We start from the raw sequence: 20424 nt of genomic DNA, 5'->3' as shown, positions 1-20424 counted from the left end.
GTATAAAAAAGTTTAAAGATTAAAGTGATAACATAGCATAATACTAGCATATAAAAACATCATTGTTATTTTAGAAGTACCTGGCATTTACCAATATACCATTTCTATTCTTTACAAAGAATGATGTACATGGCTTGGCAGTAGTAATATGCATTGGCTATGCTTAAGACTGTGATACCATCTTTGTGTGTTTCCTCTACTGAAGGAAATTACAACCTAACTCAACTGATGGGCTTTGCAAGGTATTCCATCTAAAAATCCTTTCACTTCATTAGCCTGCCGATGGCCTTTGAAATGAGCTAAAGGTGGTTTTAGGGTTAATTTGTTACCAGCTTGGTAGAAGCCACTACAGTTTTTGCTGGCATAGCCTCCCAGAATTCAGGGTGACCTCCACCCCATGAGGAGGCTTTAGAAAAAGATTTCAGGAGTAAAGTATATATATGCATGTTCTGGAGTTTAGATGTTATCCAAGGGGATCTGATGAAGGGGAAGGGAAGACAGAAGGAAAACGCAAAAATTGGGCTACATTTTCACTAAATTAGCACCACTGGAGAGAGTTATTTGGCACTTCAAGTATATGAGTGATGCTCACAGGAATCATGAAGCAGGATAGCCTCTTATCAGACCTTAACAAGATTTAATAGATGATCTTTTTTGGCTAATATCAAGACAGCCATTTAATGGAATTTGGACATCGGACTCACAGTAACGCAAATGAATATAATTTCATACATCATGGCCAGTACCCCTAATTAAAGCATATCCATCAAGTATAAGTTTACCAAAACTGATTCCTGTTTTTAAAGAAAATAAATCTAGCAGCTAAATGACCAACAAACTAGTATATAATGGAAGTCAAAAATCTCAGAATATGTCCTTTTGTGTGACCAAGAAAAAAGGAAACTTACATTCTACTAATTAGTCCAAAGAGTTGGAATCATACTACTAATGCATGCCAGGCTAATGGGTCCAATTCCCCACATGTAATAACAGAAGAGGGAGTATAATGTAGTGTGAATAGAACTAATTTAAGGCTCAAATGAGATTGTGAATGTGAAAAAAAAAATCGAAAAGCATGAAGCATTACAAAAAATGTAGGGTATTATTACCTTATGTTTTTGTTTAAGTACCTAGTAAAATCCATAATTGCACTGTGCTTTTTCCTAGGCCTAGAGATAAGATAGGAAAGATAACTTACACAGGTATTAAAGAAGAAGGCTCCGTGTTTAAGAAAAACTCACCCCCACCAAAATAAACACTATACTGAACATTAGACCCATGATTTGGCTAGAACACAATCTTCTGTCTTATGCATGGCTAGCTTCAAACATGCTGGAAAGACTTTGTGTTCAAAGGGCAGTAAGGGCAAAAAGGTATGCCACTATCAATAAGCAACATTTTGTTTCTGAAATTTCAGGTTTTTACTATATTTATTTGATCTTACACGTTTAAATAACACTTAGCATGGGGTCAAACACACAACACAGTAGACACTCAACTATCTGACGATTTGTGGTGTTTTTTTCTTACCTCTGCATTTTCAAGTATCTGGAGACATTCTTCATTTGGACGTGGCTCGGTGGGTAGTTCAATTTCGGCCTCAGTGTTTGATGTTTGAAGCAGGGAATTGTTACCCACAACAAATGTAACCTTGTTTGATGGTTCAGTTTCTGCCAATAAGGGCTTTATAACTTCAGCTGTTTTAAAATATCAGAGAAAATCCAACAAGATCCAAGTTTAGTTTATAAAAATTAGTAGTAGATAAGAACTTATTATTTACTTAATTCTTAAAAGGACAAAGGTATACATACCTTTTCTCTCTTTGTTACATCCAGATTCCTCTTCCATTTCACTGAATTTCTGGTTATTTCTGGCCAATGCAGGTTCCCGTCTACAGCACGTGTCTGGAGTCTTCTTCTGAATCATCACTGGAGATGTGATGGGATTTTTTAACGAGAGTGTAGATTCTGTTTCTGCTTGTTCAAAGAAGATGTATTTGACAGCCAGGAGGAGAGCTAAACTAAGGGTGATCATCTGTTCAATGTCCATACTGATCATTCTAAATAAAAATAAGAAAATTTGTATTAATCTTCAGTGACAAAGTTTCATTTAATAATGCTATATTAAAAAACAGTGGGGGCAGCTAGGTAGCACAGTGGATAAAGTGTCAGGCCTGAAGTCAGGAGGACCTAGATTCAAACCTGGCCTCAGGACACTTCCTAGTTCTGTCACTCTAGGTACTTAGTTCTGTCACCTTTACTGCTCTTCTGTCTTGGAAAGGATACTGCATATTGATTTTAAGACAGAAGAGTTCAAAAACAATGTAGTGGCATGATAAAAATACATGAGTATATGAGGATCTGTGATTTTCATCAGCCTGAAAAAACTCTTAGCTTGGGAGTTCATTCCCTCTACCAACATGATAAACATGAGATTAAGTCCAAAGGAGTTACCTGAAACACACAGAACTTTAAGTCATTTGGCTGGGTACATAAAACTAATAAGTGTCTGAGGTAGGATTTGAATCCAGGCTTTTTGACTCCAATTCCAGAACTCTAATCAATGTAACAAGCTACCTCTATGAACAAAAATATTAAAAATAAAAAGAAACATAACAATCCTGGCAAATGTTAACTTACTTGGAAAGATAAAATTGCCAGAGAGAAACATTAGGTTCAATTCTTTTGGACACGTTTTCATCAAGTCCTAAAGCAACCTTTGAATTCTCAGCCGTACTGTTCTGAGATGATGGATCAGCTATCCAACGACTATGAGCATGAACAAGCACCAAGCCTAAAGACTGAAATGGGGGAAAATGTTTAAATAGTGAATTACCTTTACCTATGCAGCTAAGTTAGAGACGAATTTTCTAGAGGACTAAAGCAATGTTGCCAGAATGGAGATCCCTGGGGCCCCAAATGAGGTTTTACAAGTAGTTTTAGCCAAAATGCTACACTCTCCCATTTATCATGTACACATTGATGGAGATGACATTTTTCCAATGCTCAATAAATAAGTGGAAAGGCATATATCCTGTGAAAAGAAAATAATAGTCCTCAGACAAACAGGCCTCATCCTGATCCCATCTATATGCTAACTAAAAAACATTTGTACCAGCAAGCTAGTAAAAAGGTCATAGGAAACACAAGAAAGGAGGATTGACAGAATGGTGAAAAGAGAAGAGGGAAAAAAAAGCAAAAACTGGCAAATATGTGTGGGGAGCATGATGAGAATAAAAGGAAAGCCAGAAAGAAGAAAAAAGACCATGTGGAACACAAGTATTTTTCTTTTAAGGGGGAAAAGACTTACCATAATCATCTTGACCCGCTGAGTTACAGGATTTGGTTTATTTTCTTCTTCTTCTAAAACACGGGCAAAGTGACTGAGTTGCCATATTGGACGACCTTCACGACTTTCTCGAGAAAGCTATGAAAAAATCATCAGGTCTCATTACACAGAAAAGACTATTTTTGTAGCTAAAGCTATAAGAAATCTCTTCCTGCTATCACCACAGCAGCCACTCTTACCTCTAGTACCAAGGACACACAAGCTGGAAAGAATGTCATGAACACAAAATAGTTGGCAAGGACTGACATGCAACCAAAGCAGCACATAATTTCAAGTTGTCGAACACCTGTTTGAAGAAAAGGGAAAAGTTTGTATTTTGAAAGTTAATACACCAGATGGACTCTGAGGTTTCTTCCAAGTTTGGACTTTTTTTTAAATCAAACCTGTGATTACATCTGGTTTCATCAACTTTGAAGGCCCTAATCTCTATTGATGTAGACTAACACATATTTGGCACCTCAAAGTCAAATGAACATCCTCTTTACTGGACTGTACAGGAAAGCTTTTCCGGGTCTGGAGTCAGGAAGATTCATCTCCCCAAGTTCAACTCTGGCCTCAGACAATTATTAGTTGTGCAAATCTATTCAAGTCCCTTAACCCTGTTGTCAAAACCATCTGTAAAACGAGTTGGAGAAGGAAATGACAAACTACTCCAGTATCTCTGCCAAGAAAACCCCAAATGACACAACTGAAAAACAACAAATTATGTTGTTTTTATTTATTCTGTTTAGCATTTTCCAATTACATTTGAATGAGTCTGCCAGATTCTATGAATGTGCCCTCTTGGGACTAAGATACTAGTAGTAGACTACCCAGAATCACACAGACTAAAGTCTATGTCAAAGGCAGGATTTGAAACAAGGTCTTCCAGATTCCCAGTCTAGCTATCTACCACTATGCAACAACTACCGGTTTTTTTCTTTTACACTAATAAATTTAAATAATACACTAGAGAGAAGGATTTTCCCCTGTTGCTAAAGAAAAATAAAAGTGTCAAAACAAGCTTTTTCACTGAGGAAGGAACTAGCCACTCAAGTCTGAATGCCAATGTTCAGAACATGGAATGAATAATTCATGTATTCACCAAGGAGCTTCATCAGTCCTTTCACTGAATAATATACTCAATCGTCTCCCTTCATAGCAAGGGTAATCAAATTTTCAGCCTCTGGGCCACTCAAATGAGATAATATTACACCAGAAACACTTTTTATCCCCTTTACCTATTTCTCCCTACAAGTCTCTGAAAACAAAAATCCAAGACAACATGCTGAAACTAAAAAGAACAGATAATTTTAAAAACCTTTACTACTGAATCTAATCAAAAGTACAGCTCAATTCCATGGGGCCTTATGAAATGTATACAATCATAAAAAGATATCTAAGGTTTATTATTATTTAAAAGCAGAATTTTTAAAGGTTCTTCCATTTTAATTATGTGATAAACTACAAGGAAAGTAATGCTAAATATCTACTTAAATTTAATTTCTTCTGCAAATTACTTTGACATGACAATCTCCAAAAATAAAATTGTGATCATGGAAAAAAGCTCATCTTGATGTCCAGTACACAACTTTGCAGGTGAAAATAATTTGAAATGTTAAAAAAAAAAAGTATAATGCTGACATAAGGTACTACAAGAAATGCTTGCAAATGCCTACATTACTACCTAAAATCAAAACCAAATTTTACAGCTTACCATTCTCTGAGGTTAAAACATCAGTTCAACTACCCAACTATGAAATTTTTTTGCACAAAACCAAACCTTACACAAACTTCAGGCAAATCTATTTCAAGCTCCCACTTGCAACCTCAACCTGAATTATGAGCAAATTTAAGCGAATGCTTTTGATACATCTTTATTCTATATAACCAACATCTTTTTAAATGGCATTACCAAAAGCCCTTATTTTTTAAAACTAATACAATCAGAACATAAGAATGCTTTTCACCATTTAAAACATTCCTAATTTAGCCTCAGATGCATTCTAAGCTTTGTGAGCCCTGGGCAAGTTACTTAACCCTGACTGCATAGCCCTTGCTGCTCTTCTATTTTAGAATTGAAATTCAGGCAGAAACAAACCAAACACTAAATTCCTCCTGTATTTCCACACCTACTATATCTATTTTTCACTCTGGATGCCCAGTGCCTTTCCTTTCATTCTCATTATAGTCTGAATATTTCTTCTACAAAGTAAATATAAAAAAAGAGTCAATTTTTCTTCTTCTAAGCCTTGTTCTGCACTTCTTCATTAGTGCCATAGATGCTGCCTGTGCCTTACTGATTTTCACTCTTTTTTACCTTTCAGTTGCTTACAAAAGACTGCTGATTCTGACTTTAATTCTTTAAAATTTGACCTATCCCCTCTATCTCTATAGATAAAAGTTCTGATTAGCTTGTGTTTAGATAACAAGCTCTTTCTCACTTCTCTGACTCTCCCTTTAAAATGCCTCTCCTTTTCCTTACCTACTGCGCTTTGATCCCATAACCAAAACTCTTGCACTGGCTTCCCACTGCTTTTATCAAATTCAAATAAATGATCTTTGGTTTCAAGGTAATCACTAGACCCCTATCCCACTTTCTCATAGTGTACCTTTTATTTCCTTCTTCACAAGTAAGTAAACCTTCCTTGGACTCTTTCAAGGCCTTTCCACCTAAACAAAATCCTCTTGGGCACTTCTCTGCTGGAACAGAATATTTACTGTAACCAGTAACTGGTGAATGAGTGAAAAAAAGCCAATTTTCACAAAAGTAGGAAGGCAAAAGAAGAAAAGAAATTAATGCTTAATACAGTGCCTAGTAAGTCAATAAATATTAAGCAATAATGGTTCCAGCTCTGTTTTCTGAAGGTATAGAAAAACCTTTATTGCCAAGAGGGGATCATTTATACTATACTAGATTAATAGTTTATGAAGTGGGAAGAAAGGAATTCAGACTCAATGATGATGGAAAGTATCACAAATTATGAAAGCATAATCTTGCAAAATTTTTAAGATCAAATTCTTTAATTCTTATCAAATAATATCAAAATCCAGTCCTAGAGGTATTTATCTACCTTCAGCATGAGATAGCTACTCTCCAAGCCTATCTATATATGCCAGTTTCTTAGGCAACTCGATATTTTACACAAGAACTTAAGCCAACAAATGGGCTTCTAATCAATCCCCATCAATAGTATTCTAAGGCAGAAAGAGCAAGAAGCTGACTTAGTTGGTTAATCAATGATTATGAAGGAAAAGGTCGAGAAAAGCAGTCATTAAGTTAACTATTAAAAACGATTCATTTAAAGGTAAATAAACAAGAGTTCATTACACATAAATTCTAGAGTATCAAGCCTGAAACAGTCTAGCCCCATTTCCTATCAAATTGGACAAATATTTACTAAGTATTACTATTTTCAAGACATGCTGATATGTGATCAAATTCTAAATGGTAGACCTCAAGAAAGGGTCTAAATTTTGGTCCAGATAAAGCTAGGAACTTAATAAATTCCATGTAAATTTATTTTAAAATACACTGAAACATAATTACTCACCTGACATGGTACCAACACCAATTACAAGACATTCAACTAGGGCATCAAGTGTGAAAGTCGGGCCTAAGATTGCCATTCCACGGGCAATGTTTTCTCTGACTTCATCCTAAAACACAAAATGCCCCATTAACATTAGCTAGAGGCCAAAAAAAAAAAAAGATGTTTTGTGTTACATAGATATGGACCCAAAAAAACACACAAAAACAACCCTTAAACCAGTCTCATACTTATTTTACAGCTTCTAGAAAGATAATAGCATCTCAATGAACTAATGAAAAACTACAAACCCACTGATATTACAATTCAGAATGCCACAAGAAAAAAGATGGACACTGCCCTCCTTTCTACTGAAAAAAGTAGAAATAACATTTCTGGTTATAATTTGTCTTCTAACAGTACATTAATCCTTTAAGCCAACTTAAAAGGTTAATTTTTTGCTTTTTGGGGAGGAGGAGGAAGGAATGGGAAGGAGATTGGAAGAGACTATACAGAATAAGCAACCTTACAGTTTATCATATTAGTAGGACCTGATTTACAATTTTAGAGTTCTGCACAAGCCTATTATTATGATAAAAGCAGGCCCATATCCCCTGTTAATATGCCAAAATGGAGTATATAGATCTAATAAACCACATATATAAAGAATATCAAAACTAAATTTGGGGAGTAAATGGTCTCTCCTGTAGTGTTATTTTTTTAAGTAAATTAAATTTTAGCTAGATTGACATACAATGAAGTGTCAGATTATCTGAATTCACTAGTTTATCCAAGTTAAGATTTGGACAGGAAAGAATGAAGTGTTTTAGAAAATGAATCAACCTCAAAGGGGCTCCTTTCAATAAGCTGTCCTAACACCCCCACGTCGTTCTCATGAGAAAATGGAGGATTTCAAATTATAGTCAAGCCTGAGTTATGACATAAATGGTCTGATTATAAAAAGCAATGATGGTAATTTTACCAGCTAAAGATCCCAAAATGAAATCCATCTCTGAATTTTCACAGTAAACAGTTGTTACTTTTCACAACTGCTAAATTTCAAGATACCACTCCTTTAGTAGAGGCAGTATGGTATAGTGAATAGTGAGTTGGCAATAGGGTCAGGAAAACCTGGTTTATGTCCCATCTATAATGCATACTAGCTGCCATCCTAGGCAAGTTATATAATTTCTCAGTGTTTTCTAAGACTGTGTGAAGTGGCAGAGTAAATTTTGATCCCTGGGAGTGATCTGGTCTTCTATAACCACCAAAATCACAGAGCTACTTCAAAAGTTCCTTTACTCATGAGCTCCAATGCCCTGAATATTAATCCAACATGCTACACCAAAGAATCATAATACACGCCCCAAACCCCTAGTTAGCACTTACCTGTGAGTTTGAACTGAGGGCAAACTTTGCTAAAGCACTGGCTCGGGAAAGGTCAATCAAGAGCAGAAAAAAGGGCAAAGCTTCACTGAAAAACAATATCAAAAAATCGTTTTCGAAAGGTTTTTTTAGAGACACCATGCTACTTTATTATAGGAATAATGCTAGAGGGCAGAAATCATGTCCTATCTCCTTCTAATACCCTTAAGTTGCACATAATGAGTGCCTGTTCTCACACATTCAGTTGAATAAATGCACATTGACCAATTTATACATGGCCAACACTTGATTCAGAGAATTGTTGTCTGAAAGTGCTATCCTATCCTCCAATGCTATACTCTGCATCTTTGGATTGTCATAGCACAAGATGAATTTTTAAATATTAATTCATATTTAGACACAGTATGTCTTTAGGTAGTAAATACTCACTTCAAGCCAGTCAGCTCTTTATCTAAGAAATGAATAACAACCGTACTAAAGACGAAGCTTGAGAAGATGGTGAAAAGGCCAGCAATGCCTAAAATGAAAAATTATGAAAACCAAAGTTACACATCTTCCCCCTAAAAATTATATCCACAAATTTTTAGTTTTGTATTAAATGCATTAATTTAATAACTACTTGAGTACCTTTTATATGCAAAACATTATGTTAGGTACTAGGGACATAAAAACAAATTAAGATGATCTCCAATTCAAGGAGATTATATTTTAACTGAGTGGTGATAACAAATACAGATCAGTAAATATAAGCATATACAAAGCAATAGAAAAATACTTTCATTAAGGAGGGAGTTCTAATACCTGCAGGGAGGGAGTAAGGAAAGATTTGGGGTTGGAGATTAAGCCTAAACTGTGCTTTGAATCCTTTAAAGCTGCACACTGTAAGAGGCAGAGGTGAGGATGGAGTGCAATGAAGGCCTAGAGGCAAAAGATGAAATGTTGGGTAGAGGGAAAAGTTAACAGCTTACTGTCTCAGGGGGAGAGAGTATGAAAAGAATTATTAAGAACTAAAACTAGAAAGGGAAGGGAGAGAGATTGTGAAAGGGCTTTAAATGCCAGAGTGAAGAGTTTGCATTTTAACTTAGAAACAAAGGAGAATCACTGAAGAGTATGAAAGTGACATGGTTGGAGTTGTGTTTTGGGAATGTCTCTCCAACCACTGTGTGGAGGGTGATTGGGGGGGGGAAGAGACCAGAAACAGACCAATTAGGATATTAATGCAATAGGCCAGGCAATAAATGGTCATATGAATGGAGAATAGGAATAATGCAAGAAATGCTATGGAGTTAATTAAAAGTTGTATAAGGACATGAGGACAATGCCACAGGTTACTGGTTGTGACTTATTAACCTGTGACTAAAAGATGATGATGCACTCAACTGAAATGTAGATACCTAATGGATACTCTGGCGATATCCAGCAAGAAGTTAGTAGTAATGTAAGACTAGAAGAGCTAGGGAGAGAGAATAGGAATGAATGGATAAGCAGACAGAGACAGACAAATAGATTTGTAAGTCATCTGCTCAGAATTGAATTCAGGGAAGCTCATAAGGAGAGAAGGAAGAGCTCTCAGGATAAAGTCTTGGGGGACACCCATACATTACAGGAGATAACAAGACAAGAGTAGTGTTAAGGAAGCCAAAGGAAGATACAGGGTCAGGAGGTCTCAATAGTGTCAGAAGCTACAAAGGAAGATTTGGGGTTGCAATTTTTCCACTATTAATGAGCATCTTTGGCTCATTCCCATTAAAGAATAATAAATATTTCTCATATGTAAAGGTAAAGCATACACAAAACGTATTTGGAATTATAGAGCTAGTGATGGTAAAATACAAAAAAAAGCATGAGAGGATTTGATGATGTTTGAGGAAAGGGAAACTAAAAACAAACAAAAGATTACCCAAAATATATTTTGATCCAAGCTGCCTTAGATTCTGGAACTGGAAGTAGATATAAAGGATTGCTATGCATCGTGTGATTGTCAAAATGATAATATCACTGCTTAAAACATCCTGTTATGGGAAAAGCAGAAAAAAAAATTCATTACTTTAAAAAATAGCCAAAAAAAGACAATTTTTATAGCACATTAGCATGGTCAAGTGAACACATTAAATTTTTGAATAAAAAAAAAAACCTGTTTAAAAAAGGTCTGTTTTGTATCATTCATTTAAGCTATGATAATGCAGAGGTAATTTGATAATGATAAGCATACAAGTCACTTTCCCATATAAATCAAATTATGTATATACTCCAGAGAAAGTTCATCTTTTTTTTATACTTGACAAAACTTCATCTCCACCAAAAATGTTACATATTTCCAGAGTATCAATATAAATGACTTCCTAATAAATGCCTGCATATAATAGTGAAAGCAAGCCAACAATAGTATAGTGGAAAGAGGGCTGGCCTTGAGTAAAGAAGACTTTGGTTCAAGTCCTGCCCCAGACTCAAACTACTCATATAACATAACCCTCTCAAGGCCTTCGTTAAATTTCTCATGACTATCTGCATTAAGGGAAATAAGGAATTATCATACTAGTAATTCCCCACACTAAGGAGTCCAGAATATAGGTCTAGATTTGTTAAAATATTAAAACTACTGTATTCATTATATTTTTAGATTGTTACTAAACAATAGCATCAAGACTATACTTTTTTAAATCTCAAAAATTTACAACCAGCATCAAAACGTATTTAACTTACTTCTTCAAACTTTGGACACTCATAATTCCAGCCGCAGATTTTGTCATTACCAGTAAACATGTTCATGGACATCATGCAGATGGTAAGAGTCACAGTACCCACTATGACTTCCCAAGGATGGGATGCCACAAAGAGGCCATGCATTCGGAAGAGTCTTGACAACATTGTAGCCCCTGAGCCCTTTGATCCTGGAAGACATATCAAATGTGCATTCCTTTTATCTTTCATTACCATGACTAGCAGATGCTTTCAGAGGAAGGTAAAAGAGTTGCTTGTATTTAACATACTTTCACACGTAAAATTAATTAAAATATTATCTGACAGTATTACTTGATGAACTAGAGAAGTATACAAAAGTCAAAAAAGAAAGGTTCCTAATCTGGTCCACTTCTCTCTGTATTAATGCACACAATTCTTTTCAGGTTTCTTTGAATTAGCTATTTTTGCCATTTCCTTGAGAGCAATAATAACATTACATTATATCCATCTGCCATAATTTGTCCAGAATATTATCTACAGACTCACAGATGTTTAGAGCTAGAAAAGACCCTACAAATCTAGTCCCTATGAGACTTCATCTAGTCTGATATCCTCATATTAAAGATGAAGAAACACATGCTTCCTCCTTAAGGTTAATTTTTTTGTCTTAACTAATTAAATTATATCTTTCTTACTAGCTGCTACTTTCCAGAAGTAGAATAAAAAGGCAATTCATAACTCCCTTTATAGAATTTTTTTCTTCTGTGCCTTGGCTCAGTCTCCAATGATTTCCTCTAATGTGCATGAAGATTTTCTAAATACATATATCCGGAGCAGCCATGCAGATATACTCAAATTTCATGCAAAAATTTAATAAAATTTGACAAATGTCCATTATTTTGCCTTTTACAAGTCAAGAATCTCAAGACTAAGTTTAGGACTTGTAAGATTAGAGCAAAAATTTTTTTATGATAAAGTGAACATTTAACCTCAAGAGAAAAAAAATAACTATAATGCCACTAGATTTGGTGCTACTCTTGGTGCTACTAGAGAATGTAAAACATTTATAGCAACAAAAAGAACTGTCATCAAATATATAAGAAAAAATGAAATAAGGGCAGTATGTCTCAGAAGAAAAATAGTTTTTCATATAACTAAAAAAAAAAACCAGCTTAGAAAAAAGCAATTTCAAAGCTCAGTGGATTGAGAGCCAGGCCTAGAGATGGGAGGTTCTAGGTTCAAATGTGGCCTCAGATACTTCCCAGCTGTGTGACCCTGGGCAAGTCACTTAACCCTCATTGCCTAGCCCTTACCACACTTTTGCCTTGGAACCACAGTATTGATTCCAAGACGGAAGGTAAGGGTCAAAAAAAAATTTTCCTGGAGAATTTTGTCACCAATTTATCCTCTGAAAAAGTGATTTTTAAAATCGTCATTAGGATCAAAAATCTACAGCTACTCCTCATTTAAAGGCTGAAGGTGATTTCCATGATCAATAATATTGTAATTTTCTAACAACTCAAACAATTTTTAAGTGAACACACACACACAGACACCCCCCCCACACACACACACACCCCACAGCCTGCTTGGTTTAGAGATAGATGGTAAGCAGGCCTCACAATAAAAAGTTCAAATTCTACCTCTGACCCATGCTGAATGTGTTCATCCTGTTATTTAAACTTTCAGGATCCCAACAACTCTAATAAAAGTTATCAGGAGTTCCCTACCAATGAAATCACAAGTCCAGAAGAAAAACAAAAAATCCCGTTATAAAGCTCTAATTCCTCCACAAAACTACAAGGACAATCCAAAATCACTGAATGAAATGCATGTAAGTTCAGGAAACATAGATAAACACACAATTTATGAACACAAAGTAAGCAAAAGCAAATCTAAGCCATTACAGGATCCAAAGTATTTTGCCATTAACTCTCTCACCTGAATCTTGTCCCACTCTGGAAACAAGAAGGGTTACCTGTAGCAGAAGTGTCAAACTATAGCCTCTAAACTCTCCAATTAGAACCAAATGCCAATAGAATTGAAAAATGTTTAATAAAAATACAATAGTGAATGTTAATTTGTGTTTTTCTAAGTCAATGTCTCCTCTATTTCTATTTAGAATTTGATACTATTAGCAAATCTAATACAATGAATCAAAGAACTTTAGCTCACACTAATTTCTGACATCCTAGAATAACTTGCAGTTTACATCATTTACAATCATTGCTAAGAAAAGTACCTTAAAAATTGCTTGCTGGCAGCTCTTTTTTTATGCTTTTAATTAACAGATTCTAGTAACTCATATATAGGTACAATGTTTCTACAACTTAGAACCTAAAAATGACTATGCCATTTGTTTTCATAACAGAAAAGCATTTATTAAATACTTTATTTAAACACTGATGCTGAGCAAGATGCCTTACGAATTAGATTTTAAATTTTATAATTTATTCAGTGAATGAGACCTAAAAGAGAAAGGTTGAAAAAGAATCTGTAGATGACCTTTAGATTCTGGGGCCAACTTATACTACAATGAGGGTGTTGCGTTATAATTCAAATACTACAGAAATTCCTTAGTATTTGCATTCTTACACTGGGGGATTTTGCCTAAAGTAGTATCTTACATGAATGCTCATTCTTTGAAGTGAACCTATTTTTTTTTGAAGATGGTATATCAAAATGATTCCCAGGCCTCTGAAAAATAAAGAGCAAGCTCTGTAACTTGTTCAACTGTAAGATGAGTTGCTAGCTGTTGAGAATGACCATCTGATGCCACAATTTCTGTAGTAACTTTAGGTTATACTCATTACAAAGAAATTTTTCAGGGATCCCCACCCAAAAAGAAAAAAGGTTTTCAGTTCCTCACAATATTGCAATATTGTCTTCTCTGGCTATAGTCTTTGTAACATTTGTGAAAACAGAAACTGATCTGTACTACATTCTGTACTTCCCACCCCTCCTCATTGAACCTGGTCAATCACTTAATATAAAATTTGTAAACAGATTTATCAGGGAGTGTTATAGAACCCCATAACTGAAAATCACCTATTTGGTACCCATTTCTCATGAGCAACTTGCTGTTACTAATGCATTTACATACCAAAAAATTCATCATCAACCCTGTAAGAAAACTGGTCTACTAAACTACAGAAAACTAGAATGGAGCAAACTCATTATAAAGATCTTATTCAATAAACAGTATGTGCCTTGGTTTAATCAATCAGAGGTCAGCATGAAATACGGTCTCTTTCAGTGTCATAAAATCATATTTTGCTGTAATCAAATGCAGCACCAAATTATGTGGGTCAAAATTGATTTCTTCCATCTCAGATATCCCATAGCATTAATTATCAAACATTAAATTTAATAAATTTTCATTAAGCACTTATAACAAAGCCTACATCCACACAAATAATAATAATATAGCACTTAAAAAGCAGCATAGCATGATATATAGCAAACAGACTGCTGCTTCTGGAGTCAGGAAGATCCAAGTTCAAGCTTTCTTTTAAGGCCTACAATTGGTGATATGATTGGGAAGTCATTTAGCCAGTGTCCCACCAATCAGTCCAATAATTTGTGTAGCATTCATTTCTTCCTACTCCAAAGCATTGACTAGGTAGCAAGGGGCTGTGCTAGATTGTGGAGCTAAAAAGACAAAAAAGATAGTCCTCTGTATTTATTGTTCTGATTATTTAAAGTGGGTGTACCCTGTCTCCTTGAGGAAAAGGAGAACTGTTTTCTTTGTTATCTTCATATCTACCTAATATATATTGCTAGATACCTAAGCATATTGTGGATGCTAAGTAAGTATTTGATGTATTAAAAACAATGGATCTTTCAAACTTCCCACTAAAACGCATTCTAGTAGGTAACTAAATCATGCTACACTAGGATATTTGCTGTGATTGCCAATCTGGATGTGTGTAAAAACACCAAACTGCCTCAGCTAACAGTCCTATCACCTTGAGGTTAGGTCCTGTCTCTGGCCTTCAGCTTCCTTATCTATTAAAAATGAAGGTACTGGGGAGAAAATATCTTTAAGGTAATCAGCAGATGATACTTTCAAAGGAGAAAAAAATTATTTTTGTGACACTGGCATGCATTCATTAATTTTAGAACTAGGACTCAAAAGCTATTCCATGCTAAAATTCAGACTGACCTAGAAATGAAATATGCTGCCTAGGCCTTCAGCCCATCAAGGACTCCAAACCAGATACTTAAAAAAACCTGTCAGATGGTCGAACAATCATTTATTAAGTGTTTACACCATACCAAGCACGGTGCCTCAAAAAGCAAAGGCAAGACAGGTGCAGAAATTCTTCCAAAATGTGACATGACTTATTTGGGAACTTTTAACTAATTTTCTTTTGCTTTGCCCCAACGCCGAATTAATTACAGGAAATCCCCTTCATACCTACACAGATCTTCACTCCCATCCCCTACAAAGAATCATTCGGAGGCCCCAGGCAGTTCCTAGTCATCCACCTTCACAGCTCAAGATAAAGTCGCCGGCACCAGCCCAGGGGTCTCCGCTCGTTTCTGGGTCAAGACAGACGTTTCCCGGGCTCCGAACCCCCCTGTCTGGCAGGATCGGGGGTGGGGGGGGCGGATGCTCAGGGCGTGACCGCTCCTCGCCATCCCTACCCCGGTTCCACCCCAGGGCTCCCTTTCCGCAGGCCCCTGCGCCCACCTCTGCCTGCGGCCACCCTGGAGGTCGAAGGGGAGCCCCTGGCGGTTTTCCTAGCAGGGTTTGAAAAAGGAAGAGCGGGGGACGCGCAACACTGACCACTCGGACTAGGACGCCTCGGCCGCACGCACGCACCCACCGCGTCGGCTCCAGCGGTTGGAACAGTCCCCCGGGGTCTCAAGGACAGAGGGCACCTGCCTCCGCGTCCTCTGGGGTCGGCACCGGCAGCCCCGGCTCCGGTCCACCGCGGACGGTGAGCGGGCTCCTCCCGCACTCCCTCAAGAATACCGAGCGTGACCCTGACCTCCATCCGGCCTCACCCCACTCCGTTCATTCCGCCCCTGACCCCGGGCAGGATCCCCTTCCTCACCTCGCCGTAGCCCTGGAAAACCCCCGGGATCCCAGGCTCGGACGCTCGGACAGCAGTCTCCTTTCAACGGAGACGCGGGGCGGAAGGAACCACCAGTTTACGCACGCAAGGAGCTGAAGAGGCCGCAGCCAATCAGAGAGGATCGTCCGATCGCCCAGCCAATCACAGTGGCGCCTACCGGCCTCACGGCTTTACCTCACCGACGGTCGCCTTAACAACCGCCCACAGCCTTGGGTCGGTTCAGAGAAAGGAGAACGCACCATCTCTCACCATGGCTCGCCAACCAATGGGAAGCCTGGCTCCCGGAGCCGCCGGAGCCCATTGGTCAGTGAGCCCTTGGGAGTATAGGCATCAAAGCAGCCTAGTATAAAGGGATAAAGGATTTGAAGGGTGAGGTTGGGAGGGGCTTGTGAAGATGGGGATGGGGAAATTGGGCTGTGGCTGAGGGAGCTGGGTGACTGACGTAGGCATCGTTTCAGGTCTGGAATATGAAGATACAAGGTGGGGTTGGAGCGGAGGAGTTAAAAAGGACTTGGGTTGCAAAGCCATTTGAAAGGGAGCAGGGGGGATGGAAGGAGAAAAAAGAATGAAGTCGATGGGGGAAGTCAGGTCAAAGCGCTGCAAGTTGTAAAATTCTATCCAAGAATTGTCTTTGAAAATCTTAAGACAGCCAAGGTATTATTGGTAACTTGTACATGGCTCAATCTCTGGAGAGAATTGGAAAGCTAGACTTCTCAGAATTGGCAACCTCCCTGGTTTAAGGACAGATGGGGACTATTGCACCTGAGACCATTAATGCTAAAACTAAAAACTGGGTTATAGGCCTGAAATGTTAGTAGCTAGAAGGTTCCTTAGAGAACTTCTGGCCCAACTTCCAATCTTTTGATATGTAAAGAAACTGAGACCCAAGAGAGCAAAGTAATTTGTATATTATAGACTAGGAACAGAAAATTATAGTTTTCTTGTACTATGTGTACTTAAATAGGAGCCCAAATATATTAGACTTAATTATTGATAGATAAGCTATCATTACCTAGATTTAAAACAATTTATCTGTCTTCAGCAATACACTTTTGATGTATCTCAGTTGTAGCTAATTCATATTTATTACTCTATATCATCTCAAACTCAACAGGTCCAGAAGAGAACCCATTTCCCCCTCTACCCTACCTACTTAATTTTTCTTTATATTGAAGATACCACCAATTTCTGGTCCCTCAGATTTGTAGACCTTGAAGTCATCCTTGACTCTGACCTCTTCTCCACTCCCACCTCCACCCCAGTATCCAATGACTTTTTGGGTCTTATATATTCTTGTAGAGATCCTTGAGGGCAGAGACTTATCTTAGAACCTCCTACTAGACACTTAAAATAAATGCACCTTGATCAAGGAAGACCTTGGGTTCAAATCCTATCACAGACCCTTGATAACTGTAGGACCCTGGGCAGGTCACTTAACTTTCCTATTCTTCAGTTTCTTCATTGGTAATATGACGAGATGGGAGGCAGAGGCCTCTAAAGTGGATCCTTCCAGCTCTAAAACTGATCTTGTTATTTCAATCCATCCTCCACTTTTCCCATGGGATAAAATGCAAACTCTTCGGTTTGGGCATTTTTAACCCTTGACAATCATACTTCATCCTACCCTTCTGGAATGGTTACACATTTCTTTCCTTCATAATCTCCATGCTTCAACCCAACTGGTCTACTTGTTGTTCCCGATACACAGCATTCCATCTCGCTTCTCTGTGATTTTTGCTCAGAGCTCTCCCTCCTCCCTGGAATGTATACCCTCCTCACCTGTGCCTTGTCAGCTCCAGTGCTACTTTCTTTAGGAAATCTATCCTATCCCCCTGTTCCCAACAGCTGATCCTTTTCCCCTACTCCCATCTCCCCATTGGAAGTTACCTTGATTTACTAGATATTTTATATTTATTCATTATTTGTTCAAATCTCACCTTTTGCTCCACTCCACCTCCCAAAGACTGTAAACTCTAGGATCAACACTTTTGTTTTTGTATCCTCTCTTCTTAGAACAGGGCTTTGCCTCTAATAGATGTTTTTGAAATGTCTGTCAAATGATTGAAACTACTCTATACATGTATTTTTTTAAAAATCCCTAATAGAAACCAGCATATTTGAGGGGTAGTGGAGCACAGTGAAAAATACACTATATGGAAAAATCTGACAGGAGACTGGCCACTAATCTAATTTGGTTCAAATCAGCCAAACTAGGCACCAGTTTCTTTGTCTCTCAAATTATAGGATAAACTAATTGGAATTTCTAACTCAAAAATGGTCTAATTCTCTAATTGTGAACACAGACAATAACCCCCCTGAACAAATTATCTGTATACTTCTCTTTTTTCCCCTCCATTAGGAATTCAATATCTCATACTTGCCTTGATTTGTTTGGTTTGTTAAAAGTGTGTCTATTGATCTAAAAGTCTGAGAACATAGCATTTGTAACATTTTCTTTTAGTGTATTACTTTCTAAGGAATTCATAATACTGAAATTTCCTCTCTGAATCTACCCTAATCAATTACTTAACTACAATTGCTCTCCTACCTTCATGTCTCATTTCTTGGCACATTATTGGTTAAAAATGTTCATTTTACTATTGTCAGATAATATTGTCTCTTCATTTAGGACAGATATTAGCACACATCTTATAATTCTGTAAATATTTTGAATTTTATTTTGTAGCAACTATTTTCATATTAATTAAAATATTTTACATATTCATACATACCAGAGATATAGCCTCCATAATTATAGAATTTTCTCTACCTCTTACTAACCTGTAAAGATACCTGTAAAGAAGTCCTACTCCAGAGCATCCAGAGAATTATACAATTCTCCCAGGAGGGACATCTTGGTACAGTAAAACTAAGGGACATGCTCAGGATATACCTAAGGCTTCTCACAGCACAGGAATATATATCATATACTGTTCCAGATGGAGTCTATGATAGCATAGGGCCTAGGGACTCATCAATCCAGATTAAGGTAAAAGCAATTAGGGGGGCAGTGGGGATACCTAGTCTTGAGTACAGAGGAGAAATGGGATTATGGATTTATAGACTTTTTAAAAAGAAAAAAAAAACCCTACCTTTCCTAGAATAAATATTGGCTCCAAAACAGAACAGTGAGAGTTAGGCAACAGGGGTTTAAGTGACTTGCCTAGATTCACACAGATAGGAAGTGTCTGAGGTCATATTTGAATCCAAGATCTCCCATCTCTAGGACTAGCTCTCTCTCTACTAAGCCCCCTTCCTTCCTTCAATTCATCAACTTCTAAGTTAGAAAGACTCCACCAATGTATTTCTTTTATAAGTGAGGAAAGCAAGTCTGAGAAAGGTTGAATGACTTACCCAGAGTTAAATAGGTAGTAAATGGTAGAGTTTGAATTTCTACCCAGATGCTTTGTCTCCAAATCCGATGCCCTTTCCACAGCTCCATGTTGCCTTCTTACTCAGATGCAACCAGGGTAGAAAGTACTTAGCTCTTGTTCTCATCTGATTTTCAAGAGAAAGATAGGGTGTTACTTAAAATATTGGCACACCCTCCACCCACACAAATCCTAAATTACTAGACCTCAGTCCCAGTGGGTTGGAGTGGAGTAGTTCTGAGCACCAATCATGATGAAGACATGTCTCAATAAAAAAGGAGGACATCTGTGAATACTGTGAGCTTTTAGCCTTTTCCCCCTTGTAACCTCCCTTAGTTACATCTTAAAATTCTCATGGGTGGACACCTGAGAAGGAGATTGGAAACTGAGGGAATATGGATAGAGGAGAGAAAGAGAGAGGTATAGGAATAAAGACTCAGAGACAAGGAGTTAAAACATGAGGGATGTAGCAAGCTCCAGTGATGCTTCTCTCAATAGAAAAAAGAAACCAGCTTGCACATACATGTTCCCAAACTTTTATTGGAGAGTTTAGGAGTGTGGAGTGGGAGGTAACCAATGAATATGTGACAGAGCATAGATTTTAACATTGGTTAAATTGACAATCACATAATCAAAGAGGACAAACATGTGACTTGGAAAGGATTGTGGTCTAACAAAGTGGGAGCTAGGACCCCGTGGCAAATAATGCCCTGCTCAGGAATTCTTTTGTCCCTTGGACTGAAGATTTAGAAATGCAATAATCAATAAGTAACACGACCATGAGTCTGGCATATGAACACATAAGATACAATACCAATATATCAATAATACTTTCAAGATGCTAATATGCCTGGTATGCTACACCCCTTCTGTCTTGACTTGAGTTACCTGATATCCAGAAGTTCATAGTACCTTAAAGACAATAATAACAGTTTGCATTTATAGTGTTTTAAGGTTTACACAGCTTTACTTTACAAATAATACCTCATCTGATCCTCACAACAATCCTGTGAAGTAAATGCTATAATTATCATCCCCAATATT

General features: G+C 37.3%; 1 protein-coding gene across 2 annotated transcripts in view; it reads right to left on the bottom strand.

Moving 5' to 3' along the window:
- HMGCR (3-hydroxy-3-methylglutaryl-CoA reductase) overlaps window positions 1-19482 on the bottom strand; it is a 29015-nt gene extending 9533 nt beyond the window's left edge. The window contains exons 1-11 of one of the 2 annotated variants that reach the window (XM_056824758.1): window positions 19364-19482; window positions 10947-11134; window positions 10144-10255; window positions 8673-8760; window positions 8247-8331; window positions 6882-6987; window positions 3528-3634; window positions 3310-3426; window positions 2640-2800; window positions 1812-2059; window positions 1531-1697 (exon numbers count right to left, since the gene is read on the bottom strand). In XM_056824758.1, coding sequence (XP_056680736.1) covers window positions 1531-1697; window positions 1812-2059; window positions 2640-2800; window positions 3310-3426; window positions 3528-3634; window positions 6882-6987; window positions 8247-8331; window positions 8673-8760; window positions 10144-10255; window positions 10947-11134; window positions 19364-19451 — 1467 coding nt within the window. In that variant the 5' untranslated portion in view covers window positions 19452-19482. Of the gene's footprint in view, window positions 1-1530; window positions 1698-1811; window positions 2060-2639; window positions 2801-3309; window positions 3427-3527; window positions 3635-6881; window positions 6988-8246; window positions 8332-8672; window positions 8761-10143; window positions 10256-10946; window positions 11135-15988; window positions 16145-19363 lie in introns of those variants that run through there. The other variant, XM_001368706.5, reaches the window with a different exon arrangement.
- Window positions 19483-20424: the final 942 nt, after the last annotated feature.

Source organism: Monodelphis domestica, chromosome 3, assembly GCF_027887165.1.
Source record: "Monodelphis domestica isolate mMonDom1 chromosome 3, mMonDom1.pri, whole genome shotgun sequence".
Taxonomy (NCBI): Eukaryota; Metazoa; Chordata; class Mammalia; order Didelphimorphia; family Didelphidae; genus Monodelphis; species Monodelphis domestica.
The sequence above is the reverse complement of the archived record's forward strand: the minus strand, read 5'-3'. Positions and strand labels throughout refer to the sequence as shown.